General features: G+C 38.3%; 1 protein-coding gene across 1 annotated transcript in view; it reads left to right on the top strand.

Annotated features, from left to right (window-relative positions):
• SPOCK1 (SPARC (osteonectin), cwcv and kazal like domains proteoglycan 1) overlaps positions 1-24225 on the top strand; it is a 254894-nt gene that overhangs the window by 129252 nt on the left and 101417 nt on the right. The window contains exon 4 of the mRNA XM_015875879.3: positions 7615-7729. Coding sequence (XP_015731365.2) covers positions 7615-7729 — 115 coding nt within the window. The remainder of the gene's footprint in view (positions 1-7614; positions 7730-24225) is intronic.

The following is a 24225-nucleotide window of genomic DNA, read 5'->3' as shown; positions in this document are numbered from 1 at the left end:
AGTAGCATGAGAGTTAAGTCTTACTGGCTTCTGGAGAGAGAGAAATGAAGCTGTATTGTGGTACCAGGATCTGAAGTTTGGGAATCATCCAATATCATGTGTCCCAAACTTGATCACACATAGGGAAAATGCACCTTAGCATCACACAAAAGTAAAATATGACTTAACAATTATTTCACAGCTAACGAGATGTACCAGTGTGGATATCCATGTGCTTCCTCTCTCTTGGCCTTACATTTTCTAGAAAATTGAAAGTATGAGCAAGCATCGTTTGGTCCGGAAGTGGTACAGGTGCTTGGAGGCACCAAAGAGGAAGCAGACTCATTAATAGCTTTCCTACAGAAACAGCTATAGCTGTTTTGGCAGAGCAGTGGAAAGCCAGTAGGGTGGAGATCATTTAGAGCAAGTAGCAGGATGCCTGGTTTTTGAGATGCTGGGCTGCATCATTATATGGGATCTCTGTAAAACAAGAACAGAGCTGAGGCTGACCAAAGGAAACAGCCATGCTTTTAATTCTGCTCCTGTGCTGATGTTCCATTATTATAGAACTGAGTCCTCCCTGCAAGGCAGAAGCAGAGGTTTTTCATTTTCTCATGTTCTACCAACTAAAGATTAGAACATTCTAAAGCTCCCCAGTGCTATCCCAGGAAGCTTCATGCTGCATCACTCCAGGGGCTCTTGGGACACTGAGGCCAAATCCACAGATCTCCTGTCATTTAACATCTATAGAAGCTCCATGAGCCCCTGTGAATGGGATCATTTTTGTATCCTTAATACTTCCTGGAATTAAAAATTGAATGGGACGTCTGAGTGATGTCCTTCTGTCTGTGGTTTTTTTAGGTCTGTTTTGCCTTCACTTTCTCCTTATGCAGAAACACACCCTCATCTCTGACTCAGCCAAGCAAACATCATCATACAGCAGAAGTGTTTGGAACATAGAGCGATGTTATGGCAGTAATGCCAGGTTATGCTTTATCGAACCAGTGTGAGTGGTCTCTGCTTGCATGTTGGTTGAACCTGTGCCCTAGAGGCTGGAGAGTACAAAGTGCACCCTGTGATAGCTGGAAAAGAGAACAAGTTTGTGGCTGGATTTGACAGCTTTTTTTTGATCCAGTGGATATGTGCTGGGTTTTCTTTTTTTAGATTCCAAAGAAGGTGTTGGAAAGGTGAATGTATTAGCTAAACAAGCCTAAGGATGTGAAATATTAAAAACCTGTCCCAATGTGGAGAAATATTTGAGATTTACTTGCAGTATATTGAAATATAAATCATAACTATTCATTGCCAGAAAATCAATCCAGGAGCTTCTTGTTTATGATTCTTTAGAAAACCAATTCTGGTCTTTTCTAGTCTTACATGTCTCTTTACTAGTTACTAACCAAATACCTACATTGATGCCTGTGACTGATTATTATATCCACCAATGGAAGCACATTCCTTGGCTCACACTTTTCTTTCTTCACTTATTTTCACAGTATCAGACTTCTGTATACTTTTCAAGGTAATTTGTACTTCTCACATTCTTTGCTTTGCTTCGCAAAGGAAATCTGTAGAGTCCTTTAGAGCACCTTTTGACCTGCACAGCCCTTACAAATGTCAAAAGAAATTAAGATGTCAGTTGTAAGGAAAGATTGTTGGAAGTGCTTGTAAAAATGAAAACTGACGTTTTTGTCTGCTGTACCAACATCTTCGGCCTCTCCCGTGTTAGGGTTCCCCAAGCCAAAACTATACAAAAATACTACGCAGCGATGACAGTTTAGGATGGTACTGTTAAACTGCCTTGAGAAATCTAATTTACTGAAAATAACTCTCATACATGTCTGAAACATGCAGGCCCACCGTAATTAATTTTCAACCAAATTGATTTATGTATGCAGATTGCTCTGAGTAATTACATGGAGAGAGAACATGAAAGAAAGAGGGACTTAAATATCTGCCTGTTAATTGAAGACACGTTCTCCCCTAGAGGTGGAGGAGGGTTAACACCAGCTTTCTCTCTAATGAAGCACACTGATTTATGCCAAGATTTGTAGAAGCAGAACTTAAAAATTGATAATCGTCTGCAATTGATGAGAGGGTTCATGTTCTATTATTAAGTAACACTTTTTGGAACCAGAGTTAGCAGTAGCAGTTCTGAGAAGCAGTGTTACACTCAGCACCAACAAAGTAGTCTTAAGCTACTCAATGTGGCCACTTACTAACCTGTAATACAGGAAAATATTACTTTCATAAGGTTATAGGCAGAAAAAAGCACAAGGTCATTATCTACTTTAAAGCTGAACAGAAGGTAAATCTATGGAGCAGCTGAAATGTTAAAATCAAAAGTTGTTTTAGCCATATGTTAGCTATCATGCATTGAAAGCATGCTGATTTCCAAGAAAAAGCCAAGGGCAAAGGTTGGAGAGTTTTTTATTAATTTATGCTTAAGCTGACTTCATGGTTTCTTGTACGTTTGCTATAGGATGGTTTTCCTGAAGAGCAGAATAATTCCTGCAAGTCACTTCTCAGCTGCTTTGATTACATTTTCTCTTTGGTAGGGACGAGATACTGATTTGAAACTTTCCCTCTTGGATCTGCAGTTTGCTGTGAGCTTCATGCTGTGTGTGTAGGAAGCCAGGTGAGGGTCAGCCTTCCTCCCTGCCCTGACCTGCTGTCCTCCACAGCTTTCTCACTGCCAGGCCCTTGCTGCTGATTGCACACCTAGCTGGAATCAATTAACACATAATGACATTGGAATACACACCTATAATGTAACGCATCGTTTAATTGAATGGCTTTGTTATATTATCAGTCTCTTTTGTCTTAACAATATGCCCCAGGATCTCCGTCTTGAAGACAGCAGGTACCATTTTCCAGTTCATCGTACCTTTCTCAACAGAAGTTCTTCTCATATACCGAGAATGGTTTCAAGGGGATTTCATAAAAGCAACTGCTTTTGACATTTCATTACACAGAAGTATTTTTGTCATTGAATGATGATAGTACTTATTGTTAGGCAGTTTTGAAAACAAAAAAAACCCTGATATTTACATAATGCCATTTCTTTTTGATTGTGTAGTTTGTTTCAGCTCCACTAACCAGCCATGAGTTTCAAATTATTCTCTTCCCTCAAACAAATGGTCATAAAAACAAAATCAAGCTCATAAATCTTGCTGGGAACGAGTCGTACAGTTTCTGCAGGATTGCACATCCATTGCTGTAACACTCTGAGAGCATTTATTTGTTATCACCCTTCTAAAGTCAAATGAGTGAAAAATAAATTTATTGGGATTAACACGTGACCCACAGCTACAGCATGGCCTTAAACAGCAACTTCTCCCTGTACAGCCATTATCTGAACTAAGGAGTTTCCTCCAAGTCATAAGTCTTCTTTTATAGTGGTAATATATACAAATATGAAATGCAATAGAAAAGTATCTCTAACGCTGTTGCTAGGTCTTTGTCCAATGCTGATTTATGCTGCTGACTCACAGGCTCTGCTGGAGGGCACACAGAGGAGAGTGTAAAGTGCGTACAGTTCAGACGCAAATGTCCTCTGGTCTCCTCTGCAGAAGCAGCAAGGAATAGGATTTGGGATGCAACTGGTGTTCATAGTCCTTTCAGCATTGGCAAAAGCTACCAACATGCCATTAGGAGGTTGTTAACGATCTGATGCAATCTTCCTGTTTATTTTTTCCCAATTATTCTAATATGTCTATAATGGAACCAGAGAATTTTAACATAATTTGAAGAGATATCTCATGTTGCTATGCATAATTAAAAGCTTAACTTAAAAAGGGAATGCAAATCTTCTGCCTCTTAATTGCAGGAATTCTGATTCCTGCATCTTGTGTAAATGGGCCTGGCATCAGTTCTGGGTCATTGCATACAGGTGAAAGCTTTTCCCTTTTGCACTGCTATCAGCTGACTTGTACAGCCACCAGAACAAGAAAGTACAGTTTTCCTACAAATTGTTGCAACCATTGAAGTAGAAACTTCAGCCACCATTAGGTCAGATTAACTAACCAGATCACCTTCTCCTGCAGTCTCAGCATAAAGGAAAACTGAGAAATATTCACACACAATGCAAGTAGGCATAAGATGTTTTTGTTATTCTTGCCCGCAAACCTGAGTAACATCATGCAGACTCTAACATAGAAGAGGGATGGGTGTGATTTTTAAAGCTGATAAAATAACATCTATAAAACAACTTAGCTTTCATTTTGTCTTCCTTGCTCATCTTTCCACTTTCTTTTTTTTTTTTTATTTCTACTTTTGGCTCTTGGTTTTCAAAAACTTTGTACTCATTGCTTTAGGAAACAAAGAACTGTGGTGACAAATATGGTTGTTATGTTTCATCTTACTCCCAAGGGTCTTTTCTTCTGTAGATGATGAGCATCTGCTCCTAGTCATGTAGAAATCTGATTAACAAGGCATGATCTTTGATTAGCATATTTCAGAAATTGCTTCTTATTAAGACTTTTCTCCTTAGGGCTTGTCTGGCTAAACAGTAGAACAACCTCCCAAACTTATTTAACATGTTGAGAAACTTGGCAGACATATCAATCCCTTTTTTGACCTTTTGTATTCAAATAGATTGTACATTCTGCATAAATCAAAAAAATATCAAAAAATAATAATCTAGATTGTGGGGGTTTTCTGCTGTCTTCTGACAAAGTCCACAGTTTTGCTTGCATTTAATAAACTTCCTTGTACTGGTTGCTTATAAAGAAGATTAATTGCACCTTCACAGTGTGTTCCATTTAAGAATCTCCATGAGATTATCAGTCAGGAGTGAAATAATTCATCTAACAAGTGCTTAAAAGCCTTATTTATTCTTATTGCCAGCATTATTGCTACTCTTATTTTCATGTTTAAGAAGCAAGACACTGAGGTTGAAAGTTCTTAGGCCTGATTTTAAAGGAAATAGCTACAGGTGTTTCCAGCCACATCCTTTACCATTGCTGCTCTTCAAATAACATTTGTCCTTTTGAGTGGGACAATTTTTTTATTGCCCAAGCGGCTTTTCAAGATTAGGATGACAATAGCCAGACCATCCCTATCTGCACCATGGGTGTGACTTGTACGGCTGCAGCACTGATGCAGTATTTTTCATCTGGGATGTGTCACCAGCAAAAGCAGACAACATGCATGTGCTCTAATGCAGAGCAAGACCAGTGGCTAACCAAGTTCTGCTTGTTAATGTTTTTCTTATAGATATCCTCCTCAGTCTTTATTTCAGTCTCCAAGTGAGAGCTGAAGTAAAAAGTATTAAGATCGTATTCTCTGTTCTGCAAAACCACTGTTCTGGTTTTGCATTGAGCAGCGAATGGAGGCTGGTGAGCTGGGACCAAGATCACAGCTTCTCCTCATATGCCACGTAGGCTGATACAAAAGACACCAAAAACCAAAAGCAAAGCGCCCCTGAATTTTCCATCTCTGCTGGTCTTTGAGTTGGACAAGCTGCCTTATCACACACTCTCTCTACATTTACCCTGTAGTAACTCATTGTGTGTTGTTAATGGGTTGCTTGTGGTACAGGACACAGATGGTCTGTTCTCCTTCCTTGCTCACTTTTCTATCAATTTTGATTATTTCTTTTTTTTTTTTTCTTAAAGGAAGAAAAGCTTTTAATGCTTCTGTTTTTGCAGTTTCTGCATGTCTTTCGCCAAAAGCATTCTAATTACATGTACACCAGTGATACTCAGCTGCCCATTGAAAATGTGTGATGGGTGTTAATGTGGTAGGAGCTTGTAGCTACTGCTGTTTAAACCAACACAGAACAGCTGCAAGACTTCAGCACTGCAAGAGAAACAGAAGAATTATCTGCTTGTTGGGTATATATTTGCTGTCACATAAAGACATTTGGCACTTAGCAAACCAAAACTTCTTGTACTTCAAGTAGTATCCTTTAAAGTTTCTCTGAGCATCATGAGTCATCCTCACTTGCAGTAAGATCTTTACATGGTTCCAAAAATGAAACTGAGTTACCCAATTCAAAAAAAATGACCCATTACGTGGGAAGGAAAGGGGGGAGGAAAATGGGTTTTAAAGACACTTTCCAGATGAACAGAAAGTTGAGTCTATGGTAAAATAATATCCAAAAAAGCTTATTTTAAAATCACTTCGGGGTGAAATTTCTGTGTACGGCTGTGACTTCCCTTCTGCCTATTCACATAACCCTTTTTGGAATATTTGTAATTCCTCCTGGCAGATACAACTTACTGCTGGTCTTTAGAAGCATCCTTTCGTTAGAGAATAAATTTAGATAGATATCCTTTCAAATAGGACTTGATTGCAGAAAAGTATTTATAAGTGATTTTCCCTGGTGGGATCAGTGCTGTAATTGAAGTGGTATCCAGTACAGCACTGTATCCCTTCTCCTTTTTCATTTGAAAGATTACCAAATCAGCACTCATTTAAGGCAGCAGTCTATAGAAACTTGGCAGGAGCAGCTCAGTTTGCACGTAAAACAGCAAATACTGTCTGCCCTATTGAGCTTCTCTTGGGACCAGAAGAATGCTACAGGGCTGTTCCAGTGCCTCACGCAGCAGCAATTCCCCTCTGCAAAGGAGCAGCTCCTGCCTCCGCTGAGTTCCAGCTCTCTACTGTGAGTGCTAAAGAGGATAATCCTAAAACAAATCCTAATTTTACCACCTGAGTCCTCTGATACATGCTTAATACCTTCACTTACATGAGGAGAGGGAGAGTATGTGTGCAGCTCCAGCAAGACTCAGTGTAACACACCGTGTGCTAATTTCTTCATTGATTGTTAAGAGAGATTTTTGTGTATGGAGAAACAAATGAAATCCTCAGAATGTTTCAGTCTCCAAATAAGCTTTTCACATAAGCAGTGTGAGCACATGCACGTGTTTGTGTTCATCCTTGTGTTCCAGCCAAATGCCAGTTTGAGTAATTAAGTTGTATCTGCAGTCCTTTAAATCTGTTTTGCATTGTCTTTAGGGTACGGCATTACTCACTCCTTCAAGCCCGCACTAGAGATAGAGACAAAGTAGCAGTGGTTGCTCCTCCAGGAATAAAGGCTTCAGACCAAAGCTGGAGTGCAGCCACCAAGTGGTGGAGCATTGGGTAGTGTAGGATAGAGAATAAGGAGCAACTTTGGAGGAAGAATTTTCCTTAGGGAGCATGAACAAAGACAACAATTTGGACATATTTGCTCTGAAATAGTAACTCATCACGCTCACTAATCCCACTTCCAGCAGAACTGCTGCTGATAACAGTTGTATGAAAGTCCAGGATGATTTTATTGGTATTATTGTTACTCGTGGCAGTCTTTTATTCCATCCTAACATTTCTGGCAAATAAAGAGCGTAACAAAAGATTATTATACCAGAACTTCTTGCTGAAGTACAATGTCTAATATTATTTTTAATACCAAGTTATCATCAGAACACTATTCAGTAATAAGAATCTTTAAATATTCCCTCTTTACTTCTACTTACACATCTCCATTTACCTTACAGTCTGCAAACAATGGCACATACTGCAAAGTGGCCCAAAGTATTTCCTCAGGCAGATATGGGAGTATTCATTCCAAACACCTGTAATCTGTCAGCCATGAGATAACTAAGTATGTACTTCTAACTTTGTTCCTCTGTGTTTGGTTTTTTATAGCTCTTGATCCATCCAAAGATCCGTGTTTGAAGGTGAAGTGCAGCCCACATAAAGTGTGTGTCACTCATGACTATGAAACTGCCACCTGTGTAAGCCGCAAGCAGCTGGTACACAGGTAAGGGAACTACATTGTTTGATGGTTTTATGGCTTCAGATTCCCAGAATGATGGTGACAAGCAAAATGAGAAGCAATTAAAAAGGGATTATTACAGATGCACTTAAATTAATTAATTAATTAACTGAGCTTCTGCTTAAATTTGGTAAGAAACCAAAAAATGTTGGTGGAACTTTGCAAAGTATCTCCCTGGGAAGTCACATAATTACAGAAAGCTCCACACTGTGTTGTTGAATGACTGAATTGAGAGCAAAAGGAATAAGTTAATGTGTTAAGAGCTTTGGCCAATATGTTCAAATTAGACCACAGAACTTCACTGAGAGAAGTTATAAATGAACAAAGAGAAGCCTGTCAAGCATGGAGGATATTATAAAGAAATTCAGAGGAAACAAATTAACATTGCCCTTCATTGGAATTCGAACAAGCTGTAAGGAAACTAAGCTTGAGTATCTCCAGAGTCGGTCCAAGAGCCAGAAAAACTGAGAAATAAACCCTTCTGTCTTGCCAGCAGCTGTCAAATAAGATCTGTACTGCTGTAACAATGTGATTAAATGTGATGGGTTTGTCTGTATATTAAGACAAATGTATTGCGTTGCTTTTAGTACATTTGAGTAAATAATCTGGGACCTTATCTCCAATTTCTTTCCCTATTTAAGAGGGAAGAAAAAATTTTCCTGTAACATCTCACGTCCCTAAATGTTACTGCAGTTCTCACTCTTTAAGCAAAACTAAATTCAGGATGATCTGATTGCCCTCTGCCAGTGCTACATCTCTTCTTCCCTCACTACTTCTTGGTTGAGGAAGCTAATCCAGTGGGAAAAAAAAGTATATACATTATCTTAGATTCACAAAACAAAGTTAATAGTGTAATATGCATGAGGAAGTACATTCAGTCTTCAGTTTTCCATATGGAATGGACTCTGGAAGGATTTTAGGGGTTCTGTTGCGTGCAAAGCTTACATCTTGATGACATTTTTGACATTACTTAGTTTACATTTTTGAGCTGAGATGGATTTAAAGCACTATATAGGAGTCTTCACGATACACAAATATAAATGTTGAGCCAAATGCTTTCTGAGCTATTTTCAGTATTTGATGTCCCAGGAGTGGACAAAATGGTGCACAGTAATGGTACAGAGGACGAGCTGAATATCCCTATTCTCCAGAAACCTGGCTGTGTTTCATGTGATCTCTCTATGATTCCTCCACTGCCTGCAGCTATTTCAGATAACCTTTGAGTAGCACTGTGTCTATGGAGGTGAATAAAAAAGCCTTGAGAACTTACTTTGAAAATTCTCCAAACAATTTCCAGCAAGTTTTGTAGAACGGAAAGAACTACTGCAGGAGTGTGATAGTGGCACATATGCTCCAAGTGTTTTTGTTCTCAAAATATCCAGCCACCATTGCCTTAAGGGGCTGACATGTCAATGAGGTACATAACCAGGCCAAATTCCCTGCTATCTAACTCAGTGGGGTGACACCACTGAACATTTTCATCTTCAGTCCCACAACTTTGTGTTCTTTATTCAGCGCCTGATCTGAATACTGTTGAACATGTGTCTCCAGTCATATAAAACGATGTGTTAATCGGGAATAAATGAATTATAAAAGGTAGATTTAGACCTCTTTGAAATCATACAGTAGTGTGGGCGCACGTGTACTAAGAGCCACCGAATAACAGTGGCACTGTGATTGCTTTGCCCATCCACTGAGCATTTGGGTGTGCACAGAAGGATTTTCCATTTCATGCATCATTATCAACTTGCTGTAGTGGCTTTACAAAGCATGTAGGCTCAGCAAAAAGCAATCAGGAGAGCAACATCTTGCATTACTGCTGAGGCATCCAGACAGAACTCCACTGATTTGCATCACATGATTACCTGGCCCACTGAATAGTTGCAGCCCAAGGAAACTGTATTTTTCCAGGCACAGTGCAGCTAACTTTGAAATCACCTGTGACAACACAATGTTATTACTGTTTCATTTCCTTTTTGCTAGAATACACACTTTTTAAAACTACTTCAGGAATACAGTAATAATGTAAAAAAAAAAAAAAAATTGAGTTAAATGGAAACTTGTTACTGTGTACTGAGACCCTGGCTGCATGATGTCTGACTTGGTCTGTAGGGCTCTAGGGCATAGCTCACTGCATCTGGCAGCAAAAAGACCATGTATTTCACAAACAGTGCTGAAGCTTTAATGACACAAAAGCTGGACCCACTGGCCCTGCTGGTTGGGAACATAGGATGGGTCCATGGAGGGCAGTTGAGTGCAGGTGGATTGAGATGGCTTTGCTCCAGGGGTGCCAAGAAGTTATGAGGAGCCCCAAAAGCTGTCTGAGCCCTTCTGGGCAGCCTCCTCCTTCCCTCCCATCCACATGTGCAGCCTTGGTACTTGAAGACTAGAGAGAAGGCATTTGAGAGGTATTTCAGACAGATAATAGAGTTTTGACAGCACATCCTCTAAGGCGTTTACAGTACAAATTGGTGATGTCATTTAGAGAAAAGGAAAAGAAGATAAATTTGAAGGAATTCTCTTATATGCTTAATAACTCTTGGACTAATGATAGAGATTTGCTAAATCTTTTGTGTGGATTTAAACTCCTTTCAGTTTGGACATGATCAACGAGGAAGAGTCTTTGTTAGATCAATTTTGCATGTAATGCAGTAGTTAATATCTCTCAAAGATCTGTCATGCATTTGCAGTCCTGTAAACCTTCATGCCATTCATCTCAGCTGGCTTTGCTAGTATAACTGCCTTTAAGGAGAGATGGCACTCATGGGTTTATGGGAAAGAACAGAGTGAGCACAGATGAAAAACAGTGGCCATATGAACATGGCCGGGGCTAACTGCTTTGTTCAGTCCATTTAACTGACAATCAGCAATTAGTTCATGGCTGCAGTGTATGTCAGTCACAGAGCTAATCATGCAATATCGCTGCTTCTCTGTGACTTAGAAATGCAGCTATTTACTCAGTATCTCCTCAGTCCTTTTGATGCCACTGCTGCTGACAAAAGAGGCCACTATTGAGTTCTTCACTCTTTTTTCTTTTCTTTTTTTAAGATCTGGACAAGTTCCCAGATAAAACATCTGTTCTTCTAAATTTCACATCAAAGCCTTATTCTGACCAACATGTCAGTGTTGGCAGCTTCACTCAGCCACAGTGAGCAGGCAGATCTCCCTGTCTTTCTGCACAATACCTGCTATTGATGCTCCATTTCTGGTTAAGGAAGGCCCTGTCAAAAACAAGTCCTGCAGAAGATCCTCATATGTGAAACTGAGCATGTTTTACTGCTTTTGCTCTGTGCTGTGTGCTTCAGGTTGTATCCAATTCAGAAGGGAAGAAAATTACTAATTGAAAATTACTAATTGCAGGAACGTCAGTGGCTCACCTGCTTTCACAAACTGCTTGGGAATATTACAGAACAAATCTTTGCCAACAACAAATGCACTTTTAGGTATTTCTTGTAGATTTGTGTGCCTATGCAGGAATTTTAAACAGCGCTATTCCTTGATGTCTGTACAGTAGATCAACATTTGCCCTTTAAAATGTGCTAAATAGAGCTTGTAAACCCTGACCCTGCTGTTTGATCTGCTCTCTGACTTGTGCTTGACTGTATTTTCTCTTGCTTTCATGCTCTGCCAGCACTGCTCGATGCTAACGAGGTGCTGGCACGACACCAAGTGCTCCTCTGGGGGTGATGTCTTCCTGCACTGCAAACCTGACTCCCACATTTCCAATGGCCTGACCAAAGGGAGGGAGGGCTTGTTCCTTAGCTCGTGGCATTTAATTCTGAATGATTTATGTGGTAATGTGTATCAAAGCCTGAACGCATGAGCAATCCATATGATGTGCTGTAACAGAATCAGACCTGGGAGATGATTAATTAGCTCTAGATGTACTAATAACCAGTTTGTTCCCTGTTTAGCCATGCTGTGATTATAGCTTTATTTTTTTCTCTCTTTTCATTTTCATGCTGATTCAGAAAATAATTGTTGTTCATTTGTGTTTTAAGTACAGTTCAGGAAATAAAGCATTTCCCAATGGGAATTTTAAAGTGTAACACTGTTCACAATCCTGCAAGTGTATTTGTTGGCATTAATGGGTGTGTTTTACTGGGCATTTTCTCAAACAGTAGGACACAGAACTCAGACAATAATAGGGCAGGACTATTCTGTAGTTTATTCATGATGATTTGGCTTTCCTTTTCTCCATGGAGGCTATCCAATTAGCTTTTCTAGTAAGCTTTTATTACTTCCAAATGTTCCAAAAAGCAAAGTAAGACTTTTTCCAACTACTCTTCACAACACTACTTTTCTTTCAGCTTATGCTGAAGTGGGCCAGGAGAGGATGTATCTCGCTAATAAACACCATTCTCCCCTATTTGGTTTAAATCTTGACACTTCTTAGTAAACCAGCAGATACCAAACAGTCAAAATTATGTAGAAAGTTTAGAAATCTTGCCATAACATTCCTGTTCTTTCAATTAACCTCAATTAAACCTTAGCTGATGAAAAGTGCAGCTATTTTCAGAGTCTCTGAAGCAGGATGCAGTACAATCATCCATCTTAGGTAGGTGCTGTGCCAAATGTTGTGTTCTGGGACACCGAGTCCTGCCTGGAGAAACAAGGCTCCTCAGTGATCAATCTGTAATTTTAATGATGAGATGTGGGACTCCTCACAGTAATTCAGGATAATACTTATCAGTGATAAAGTCATTGTGAGGATTAAGTAGTAAACGTATGCCATGGGCACCATAAATATCCAATTTATTGTTCATATCCCCAAAGCTGTTGGGTTGAGTTTTTTAAGTTTTGGGGTGAATTCACAGTTGTGGTTTTCTTGTGAGCTCCAAATAGGCTCTTGTTGATTCTCATTTTCAGAATGAATAGAAGACAACTGTTCATCCCAGAGTGAAAGTAAAAGCATATGACTGTTCTTTTAGAAAAAATAAAACACACTATGCCAAATTTGTTGGGTTTTGTTCCCATGTAGCAACGCAACAATATTTACTTCTGTCTACAAACTGCTTTGGAGTCATTAAATTTAATTTTCCCTGAAAAAAAAAATATGTTTCCATGCAAGACATTTTAACATTTTATCCACCTTTAATGCTGCACATTGATTTTTCTAATCTACTCATATAGATTTTTGTCTCAGAAGAAAGAACATAGAAATATTTGATTAAACACACACTCATAAAAACCAGCATATTGCATTAGGTCTTTTTCAACAAATATATCGTACAGGGGAAAATGCCAAAATTTAGTCTTCGTATCCCAAGGGTACCTCAGACAGAGCCTCGGAGAATTAATTTCATCCTCTATCAATATAAGTTTTGGAGGTGAACAGAATGAAGAAAGTGTTTGGGGTTTTTTCCTGTGGATTTTTTTTTCTTTTTTTTTCTTTTTTCGCTCCCTTTTTTTTTGGTAATTTACAAATTATTTTGCATTACTCTGTGAAGTCTTGTATTCTTTCTAGTATCTATTCACTCATGGTACGTTGTATGGTTTAACTGCAGCTCGTGGTGTTTATCCAGAAAAATAAATGAGAATCCAGGAAAATCAAAAAAGAATGGGGCCTTTGAGGTCAGAGCAAAGTACATCTCCTAATGTGATGTGCCAGTGGTGTGCAAGTGATGTGTACAAGTCTTTGGTGAAAATCTGAAAGCTTTGTAAAATATTTCATCTCAGGACCACCTGTCATCACAGGAATGGCTCTGTTACAGATGTAAAACCTTGGATTTTGAAGCAGAGAAGTTATAGCTGTGTGGAAATCAGGAATGTTTTCTTATATGGGCTACGTTGCCCATTAATAAGTCAGAAAGCATGTGGTATGATGCCCCATCAGTCTACAAATGCTCAAGGGAATCGCTGAATATTAAGGGAGAACGGTGTGAGAGTCTGCTACTATCCTTTATTCCCTATTAAAGCTTTTTTTAAATATTATTATTATTATTGTGAAAATTTTGATTTAAGTATGAACTCCCAGAGGTCAACAGCATTTCCTCCTGGGCAGCCTCTTATCTTTAACAACCTGGGATCCAGTCCAAGGATGCTTAAATATTGGCACAGCACTCACTAGTTTTAAAATCACCTATTACTCTACGAAACAGGATAATCTTTAAACTGTAGGTCTCATTCTCCAAGTGGTCCATTTCTCAGTTTCATCTGTGCCTAGGATAGATTGCTTTTAACTGAAGAGACCATGGGGAGTCTGTGGAGGGACTGACTTTCATCAGACAAGATGAGAACTCTTCTGAATCATGAGGCTGACTGCCTCACTGCCAGCAGTTTCTGTACAAAGCTCCTCCAGGTTATTATTTTCTGGAGGAAGCTGTCCATGACCTCTCCATTCAACAGACAAGACTTTGACTTCATGTACCTACTTGGCTGGTTTCTGACTTTCTCCAGCTCTTGATACACTGTTGAGTTTGGACTATTTCAACACACACAAGTAAAGGTAAGACCTTTGGACATCAGCCAGCATTTGGAAAGAATGGCTACATATAGAGACCTCCACTTTTCTTGACTCTTAAGTATTGCATTCATCTTTAAAGCAGAAGTCAAATACTGAGAGACCGAAGCATTTTCCTTGTTTTGCATTATGCATTTTGATGTTTCAGACTTCCACAGAAAACTGCAAATTTACTGAAGTATGTTCAGGCAGAGCACAGATACGTCCTGTGGAAATCGTTCAGCATCTGACAAGAGGATTGTCACCAACAGGCTTTCTGCATCACAAAGCCAATTAGCCACTCTGTGCTTCTCTTCCCAGAACAGTTAACTCATGGCTAGTCATGCTTTATCAGCTTTAGGGCTCATTAGAGTGGTGCAAGGTGACTGTCTCCTATTGGACAAGATAATTTTTTTAAATATAAGATAGCACACAGCTCTTAAATAATTGCTTTGAGAGAGTGTAGACCTCCTCATTGTCAGCTTTGGCAATGGGAATAGATGAACTTGTTCCTGCTGTCAACAGGGGTTTTACTTTCTTCATTCACAGTCACGGAGCACATGGCTGTTGAGGTGGATGTCTTACTGCTGAGGTCATTCATTGTCTTTGACTCTTCAACTCCTGTCATACTGTGCTCTACTTTACTGTGAGGATGCTGCAAGTACAAGAGGAAATACAAGGGTCACTGAGACATTCTCCTGCTGCGTAGCTCCTTTTAGAACAATATCAGAGCACTCATTAAAAAAACAGACCAATAGCTCTGGATACCTCTGCTATCATCAGAAAGTGATTATACTGAGGAAATACCAATTTCCTTTCACACTTTAATTAACATTTGTAAATATTTTATTTTGTGCATTCAAAGACAATGTTATTGGATAGATTTAATATTGTTTTCTGATATTCCTCCTCATCATAGCTCCTTTCAGCGGCATATAAAGACACACCAGAAGTGACTTCTTGGTTCATTAAGTTCAGTCCCATTCAGTCCTGCAATGGTATCATATAAACTTTTTCATTAGCCTACCAAGTTCTATCTTAAGATGAAAAGATTTACTGCCCCTCTACTCCAGCAGGAAGAATCCATAGCATCAGTTCTTCTGATCAGACATCTGCTAATTTTTATCCTAAATTTATTCAAAGACTGCTAACATTTCAGGAGTTTTCCTAAATGGTTCCTCAATATTTATTTTGAAATAATCATCTTCTCTGGTTTTGCGAGACTAAGCAAATGTTCTTACTTTTTGCTCCTCATAAAGAGAGCTTCCTTATGACTGTTTTCCTCCATAACAGAGCTAATTGGGTTTGACTGCTGAGTTCAGTAAAGAAATAAAACCCCAAATTATCACTTCATCATCTTGATATTTAAAGTCTTTACACATCCTTAGATGTAATATTCCCTCTGAGTTACTGATTATTGAGACTTTATTCTTAATTTCTTAAATCAATCTCCTCTTTAACTGCCTGTTCCATTCATCCCTGCTTTAAATCTCCTTCTGTGGGCCATGTACCATATATGCAGTTTGAAAGTCCATATTGCATTTGGGCTTTCCATGGAGCATTCTGAATAATAATTCTGGCTTTCAGGTTCTATGTATTTCTGAATGGATCTTGAGCCCAGACTTGTGTAAATTTATGTTGAATTGGCTCTTTCCAGGATTTCTACATAGCATTTTGCATTTGTTTGACCACAAATAGAAACATTACGCTTAATTTAAACTAAAGTAAATTCCTTAGGTTCATCTCTGTTATTCCTGTGCTATCCATGAAGTCTGTGGAACCTACAGTTTTCAGCACTGAGATCATAACTTTATCTCCCACATTCTGAGTGAGGAAACTACAGAAACACTGAAGGCATCCAGGAAATCTCCTAACCCAGTATTTTTCCCTTTTTGCTGACTGAGGCTTGTATTTAACCTGATCTTTATAAAGTTCATTCCTGAAGAAATCCTATTAGAGAAGAATATCTGTAATCCCATGTTTTTCTGCTAATAGCTGTTACTCTGATAAAAAATAATAATAAAATAGAAAAAAGAGTAAAATCCTATGCTTATTGAATTCATTGGAAATCTTCCACTGACTTTAAAGAGCCCAACACAAATCCAGATGCTTTAACTCCACAACACTACTGGTCCAAATTTATTTTCTTCTCAAGAGTTTCGGAGATGAGATTGAATGTTTTTGCCACTGACTGTATTGTACTTTGAGATATATTCATCTTGATTCCACTTGCTGCAGGATCGTTCTTTCTAAGGTGATTTTCTCTACATCCAATACCCCAGTTTTCTTTTCTCTATGCAGCACATTTTTTTAGCATTGTGAGAGAAGGAGGGTGGGGAGGGAGCCTGACATAAAGAGGATGTATCTAACTAAGCATTACATGTAAACTATGTATTTAGAGCTCTGAGATCTAACTACTATGAAACTTAAGTGTGTGATGGTGTAAAAGGCCTGTCTGGAAGTGAACATGAGAACATAGGTGTTTGTGCAGCAGATACATAGAGGACAAAGCTAGCAGGAAATCACAAATATATGAAGGATAAAATAAGGGCAATACTGTGTTTGATCTTTAAAAGTTTTACTGTCTCACTGGGTTGTTTTGTTGGCTGCAGAATTATATACACAGTCCTCCTGATGCAGCTTGTCAAGAGTTAGCATCCAAAGCTAATCTAGCCTCCAGATGCTCTTCTTCCCAGGAAGACTTCTGAAAGTCTCAAGCTCCAACTGAGATTTTTTAGGTCAGTCTGTGCTGTATGTGAGTTATCTGGAGGAAGGCTGAGTCAAAATCTCCATCACCTCCCTTGTGGCTTTTGTTTACTACCGACCTGGACTGTCAGCTATACACAGCGTGAGAGACATTGACTCTTTTGTCTGGAAAGCTCCTGGAAAGAAATGAAAATAGTAGTTGTATAAATGTCATCTGCTTGGCAAATGTCAAGATATTTGACAACACGTGAATAATGAGCAAGCAAATAAAGTTTAGTGGGAATCACTGTCTGTGTATCCTGGCCCTGTAAGAAAATATTAGCTTTGAATATGGAGTAGCTGGGCAATTCTTGGATTTTTAACACTTATTCAAACAACTGTAAGGTATCTTCATTATCGTCGCTATCATTAAAATGCAAACAGGAAACTATATTCAGCTGTGGGACACAAAAGGACAGCTGTACAAGCTGTCAACATACCTGTCAGCAGTACCATATTTGACCACTGACCTTGTAGACCTTGTAGGTTTCAATTTATCTTGAGCTGCTGGCTGTCTTTCTCTATGACTACATTAATCCTCAGAGGACCTGGGTTCAGAAGTCTTTCTTAGTTTACGACAGCCCAGTATATTGTTTATCATATCTCAATAGTTCATATTTCTCGACTTAATCTCTCTCTATTTTCTACATGCTAAAAATCTTAACCATAGAATTGCTGGAAGCAAATCTGTACTGTTTAATGAATTTGTATAGCTTTACTGTTTCTCCCAATCTTCAATCTGTTGAGTTCTCCAGTGAGTCAGAAATTATTATTTAATGTTTACAAATGACCTCCAATGCTCTGAAAATTATTCTCCATTTATACTGTAATCTGTTTACTGGAGATTCTAAATTTATTGCTGGTTTTTCTGCAGAAGCCCCAGGACATGAATGTGTTCCATAGAAAAGTCTTTCTAGTGCTAAAAAAAGGCATGTTTTTGTAAGATTGGGACTATTTGCAGCAAAAGAGTTTTATTAAAGCTTTTCTTCAATTTCCAGCGTGCTGTTATATTGGAAAATGTATTAAATGTACTGCATTTTAAAATCTGCCTTTTGATAAATGGCACTATATGTCCAATTGCAGCGAATATTACAAACAATATATTTTGTATGAAGTTTTCAAAGTAGATCTTAAAGAATGCCGTGTTTCTTTTGATGCTGGTCAGTTTGCTGCTTTTTACAGTCGTGTTTTAAATATGATGCAGAATTAACTTTTAAACTTAGCAAACACTGATCTTTATTGCTCATAAAACACTTACGCCAGAGTTCTTTCATGCATCTCACCGTGCACAGTTCATGGCTTTCCACTCTGTCAGGAAGGAAAACAGCCCATCTAAAGGTGGATGAGGTTTATCGGCAGAGACATGCTGAATTTCACATCTTATTCAGCACCTATTGGTCCTCCATCATCTCCGGCACCAAATGGAAAAATGATCAACTCACACCCATGACCACGCTCAGGAATTCATCAGCAAGTATTTTGACTTACATTTTTGAGTCAAATGTTGCTTAATCTACTGCTAAAACCTTTCCCACATTGGTTTGCAATAGATAAGCAATGAAGACATGGGTGACAGCTTATAGAAGTTGCAAAAAGGTAGACTCGTGGTTTTTATCCCTTTCAAAGCCATGCCATTCTGTCTAATAGCTTACTTTGGAAAGAAGCACTATATGAAAACAGTAAAAAAAAAAGAAGCTTCTTGCATCATTCATTTTCTTATTTGGTACAAGTTGCGTTATCAAAATTAACTTTTAATCTATTACATCCTGCTTCTTTAATATTTCAATTTCTATCACTCTGCTTTCATTAATAAGCTTATGATCGCCTTCTTAGAGCTCTGCCAGAACTCATCAAGAGCTCAACCTACAGATTTTCAATTTAGTCATTTTACATCAGATTAATTCAACCAGTGAACCATGACTGACATTATTTATGGACATGAGCCACCGAAGTACAATCTCTTTAAAGCTCTGTACAGTGAGAGTACTAATGATGTTGGAAATCAACCCAAAATGTTTTGCTTCTCTGAATATGTCTAGTCAGACTTTACTGTTCTGCTTATAAATTTATAATGGAAAGGCAGTGCTGTGCTATTAACTTTTCAGGCAGAAAAGAGTAATGCCAGAAGCATTTATATAATGCTTGTACCTCTAGATTTAGACTATACTTTAATGTATGACATTGTCATTCCTGTGAACATCTCAAGTATTTTAAAATGTGGGGAGGGAAAAATCTATATATGTCTGTGTAACATTTCACACTTCTTAGAGTTCAGACCATATTTTAAGAGACTCAAGGAAGGAAACACTATACCAGTATGCCTTGTAATCAGGAGTTCATATCACCAATGCAAAACTTTCTCTAATAATTCAAAAGAAGTTGTACTTGAACCTCAGAAACCAATAAGGAAAAGAAAGTTCTCTTTCATTGTCTCACTTCTTTCCCTTATTTCCCTTATTTCCCTGGAATCTGCTGTGAAAGTCAGTGCTAAATTCTCAATGCCGATAGTCAAAAGACCAAATTTTAACACAGAACAAGCCACTTCATGGCTCCTTAGCACTAGGAAGAGTTATTGCTTCAGGACTGCAGCCCTCAGAATTTGGATTGGTGGAACTGATGGTCTGAAGGCTGTGAATAGGAAGTCCATGAGACTGCCTATCATTTATCAAGGGCTATATATTCATTCTAAGCCACCTCGCTGGCTATAATGTAGAGCTGTCTAAAATAAATAAGTAAACAGCAAATATATCATGATAGATTATGTAAAATTAATGAAGTGTAATTACCAAGAAACAATTCTGCAGAGCTCTGCTCTTAAATTGTTGTGGAGGAGCAGGGGCAGAAAGACTAGCAGGTCTGCAGATTAGTTAAGTGGAAATTATCAAGCCTCCATTTTGCTTTCAATTATTGGATTTATGTTCTCTGCTTTAACAATGACATTTTAAAAGGTTCATTGTAAATAAATACATGTTATTTGATTTCAATTTGAAAAGGCAAAGTTTCTAGCAGAATCCAGGCATTTATTTCCTACTTTTACTAGCAAATGGAGGGCAGGAGGTGGAAGTGATAACTTGTACTGCAGTCAGTGTGCAACTGCCATCTTTATGAAATGAAATATTGCAATTAGATACAGTTCTTAGAAGTGTAATATTTATTTTTAATGAATGTGGTGCACCATAAGGTGGATAGGCTCCCTTTGTTCATGGATTAATTCTTAATTTTGTAGTATTATCTGTACAGTCTATGTCGTCTCAGTTTGCACAGCTAAGCTCCCTGCTGATGCGTTGTTTTTTTTTCTCACATTGGCATATTTTGAGAAAGGGGGAACAGAAATGGGCATAAAACAATCATGGCTTTTCAGCTGTAAGTATCGAGTAGACGTTCTAGAGATTTCTGACTAAATGGTTTCCCTGTCAATTCAACAAAACAGTTCTGGAATGTACAGAACAGTTTTTGACAAGTGTCTTAGCTCAGAAATGGAAGTAGGTTGGGGTAGACTTCAAATGTAGGATGTATAAGAGAGATTCAAGCCTTCTTTCTCAGGTAGAAGTGTCTCCTGATTCTTCAGATAAGTGGCTATTGGTTTATGTTTTATAACTTTCCCTCATAGTCTGTAGTTTTTATTCCTTTCTCTCCATGTTAATTACAGAAAGGATTTTGTCTCATTAGCCTAGGTGACTGCCCCAGCCACCGGACTGTCAAATTGGTATCAGTCCATGTCTGACCAAATGAATATTTAATTAATTACACAAAATTAACTCAGTAGCCTGATGATAATGACATTCACCTGAGATCCCAGCTCTGCTGAGTCTATACTGCTGTTGTTAATGGAAGAGTAAACACAATCCACTCCCAAGACTTCCCATTGTACATCCTTTGAGGAGTTAGTAAAATCAGACTGATTTAATTAGTACCTCCTGTCTTGATGGCATGACAAACTCATTTTATCTAAAGACTGTCAACAGTCTGTATCATAAAGTTACCCACAAATGATTTGAGTATTCAATTATTTTTTGCAGCTAGAGAAATAAGACATTGTTTTCTTCTATGATGGTCTCAAGAGACAACCTGTGGCTTTGCTCCTGGAAAAGCATCTTGAGACATTTTGATTCTTGTTTTCATTGGATTATGATTTCAGAAAAAATGAAATTCTTGGCCTGGGTATTCACTGATCTGTCAAATGCCAACTATTAACAATGAATTCCCAGTCTTGTTTCTTCCCCATTTTCTCAGATAATATCTTTTGTACATTGGTATTGCAAAGCAGACATTCCCAATAGCTCACAATTTGCCTCATCTTTACTTTCCTGGAGGGGTTTGGAGGGTTGGTTTTTTTCAGAATTATCTTTGCATACTGACAAATAGGTAATTTCTATCATCTCTCTTCATACTTTTCTGGGAAAAGCAAATGCTTCAGAACATTAAAAGGAGCTCCTGCTTGGCCTGCAACATCCACAAAAAAAGATCTCACAAATCTTGTGAATGCCTGGGATTGCGATCACTCTAAGAACTGTTTTTGTTTGTAAATTACCTTAATGGTACAAACCTTTAAGTTCGAGTTGGAGTTTTCTTTTTTAACATCCTTTGGTGGGAGAAAGGCTCTTTCCAACCCTCAGTTACTTGGCAGTAGCACACCATGCATTATGCCTCACAAACTACCTTGCCTGTACCAATGCCCTGTTATTGCATGCTTGTTATGGCTTATGTCAATACTGTCATTGTAGTATTCATCTGTTTTTATGCAGCTGCTGAAGAGAATTGTCTTTGTGTCTTCCAAATGCATAAAGTTAATAACCAATAGTGTCTGCACGTGCTAGATTTGTTACTGTAACTCAATAATAAAGCATAATGTAAGATTTTTGTTCCCTTGTTTGACGAGTTAAGAAGCCACGAGAAGAGAGTTAGTTAAAAAGAGTTTAAAATGCCATGAGGAAAACAAACCTGCTCTTTCAGCGTAGCATCCAGTCTGTTTCCTTATTCAGATGGTGGCTCAACAGAATGAAGTACAGGAAGCTTGTATGTCCCTTGCTTTTTCATTCCTCTTCTTTCTAAATCCTTTCTTTGTACCTTGTTGGCATTTCAATTGATGGTCCATGTTGAACAGAAAGGACATTTTGTAGTTTCGTTATATAAATTAGTCAGTTCTTTGTTGCTGTATGTTTTAATGCTGTGTGCCATTACTCTGAGTAATCATTGGGCTTTAAATCTCTCTCAAGTCCTTTGACAGATTTTTCTAGTCTTAGCAAATCCAGTTTACCTGAAACCCATGGGTGACAATTTGAATTACACCGTGGTCATTCCTACTTAGCACCTCATCCATAGTTAATTTCTTGAGCTGCTGCGTTTTATCTGTGTATAAATTTTTCATTTGCAACAATATTTTAGCTTAGCAAAGAAAGAGCTCAGACGTCTGAGAGTGTTTTAATTAGTTCCTTTGTTAGCTCAGAAGTTTTTCACTTTATTTTTAACCAGCTGCCTGTAGAACTGAGGTTCATCATCCTTTCAGAAACTCATATTCCAGTTTTTGGTGAAACACAATGAAAGTTACTCATTTCATAATGAGTTTCACCCACTCACCAACAGCACATCAGCAATATGATGAGTGCTAAAATGTCAACCATGCCCAGTTGAGTGTGGTATAGGCTTGTCACCGACACCTTAGGATTATGACCAAGATGAAATAAACTGTAAATTGTAAATCACAGGTTTGCATATGGGAAAGGATGGAAATTACTGAAGAACAAGTTCAGGTGATAAGTGTGATGATGGAGAAATTGATTAAAAAATAGAGAAGTCAATGTGAGAAGAACAAATCCATGCTTAGTTCTGACATAATGAGCTTCTGATGTGGACAAGGCACTCCTGAGAAGGAATCATAATAATAGGAAAAATAGATGGAAGAATAAACCAGAGAGAGCCCACAGAGCTTCTCAGACTTCCCAGGTAGAAGTGCAGAAAGATAAGAAGCGCAGATTCTTAGAGACGAAGCATCAAAATGACACTGAGAGACCATCTAGAGAGAATATAATACTTAATACGACACTCCCTAGCAGAGTTGGAAAGAATAGTTTAGATTAAGTGAAGAAATAACTTCTTCACTGAGGGACCATATTTCTGAGGTTTAGTGAGGCAGAAGGAAGTTTCAGAGCTATGAGTGGAAAAGTGAAAGGAAAAGGAGATCAGCTGGGAGGAGGTCAGAGCAGGGCAGTTAGGCTGAAGGACTGGAATAAAAATGGTTAAATGAAAGAGTGAGTAGGAAAGAGCACTACAATTGTTAACAATTTTATCAAATTCTCCTTAAACAAGTCAGCCAGATCTTAAGAAAATAGGGCTGGAGGAGAGTGGCAGAGTGTGCAAGGCAGAAGGCAAATGACATCCAGGAGATGTTGAAATGAAAGTTCTCTATGAGGAAATGCAAGAACATTGGGGGGAAAAGTACTACCAAAAAATATGAGTGCAGTCCTTAGCTTTCTACCAGGGCAGCACAGAAAATCGTGGGAAGAAAGAACAAGAATAGGGTACAAGGATTCAATACTTAGTATGAGGACAATGGAGATAAGCTGTTGTGAAATCTGAGTGCTCAGAAATGGGAACTTAGTACAGAAAGAAATGTGCTCAAGAGCAGCCATTTCTTATGGAGACTGTTACGTCAGTATTAAACCAAATGAAATGGTAGATGTGAAGAAATGTGGACCCTTGCTCAGTCCATTGGTCTCTCAAAAGTTAAGTCACAAAGGACAGATGGGTACAAAATCAGAGTGGAAATTACACTGATGTGTGTTGGATCACAGCAAGACAAACAGAGGAAAATACATGCTGAAGTGACATTTAGGTGGGAAGGAGTGATTCAAAGTAAGGTGGCACATTTCCAGCCAACAGCATAATCATCACTAAACTGATTCCTCTTAAATAAATTAGCAATTAATATTTAAATATTCTTAAATTTTTGTACAAAACCCGTATAAGTACCAGCTAATGTAATGCTATATATCTAACTATATCACTGTTTGAGACTCAGATGATATAGTATGCTGTTGAGAAATCTGCTACAAAATGCTGAAACTTTCATGGGTAAATATATGTCTACATTGCAACTTAATGGCAGCCTGAGCCCCCATGGGTACAGGAACCTTTGGAGTTAAATATTTGAGGAACACAGGAAGAATGGATGGTTGTAATGCATGGTTGATAGGCTTCATGGTTTAAGGTCACAGTAAAGAGAAAGCATTAATAACTCAGTAGAAGTAGCTCATGAAATGTGTATCTCACAGTTTCTGCAAGTATGTCAATTGTG

Source organism: Coturnix japonica, unplaced genomic scaffold, assembly GCF_054131305.1.
Source record: "Coturnix japonica strain WE unplaced genomic scaffold, WE-NBRP24 Scf048, whole genome shotgun sequence".
Taxonomy (NCBI): Eukaryota; Metazoa; Chordata; class Aves; order Galliformes; family Phasianidae; genus Coturnix; species Coturnix japonica.
The sequence above is the reverse complement of the archived record's forward strand: the minus strand, read 5'-3'. Positions and strand labels throughout refer to the sequence as shown.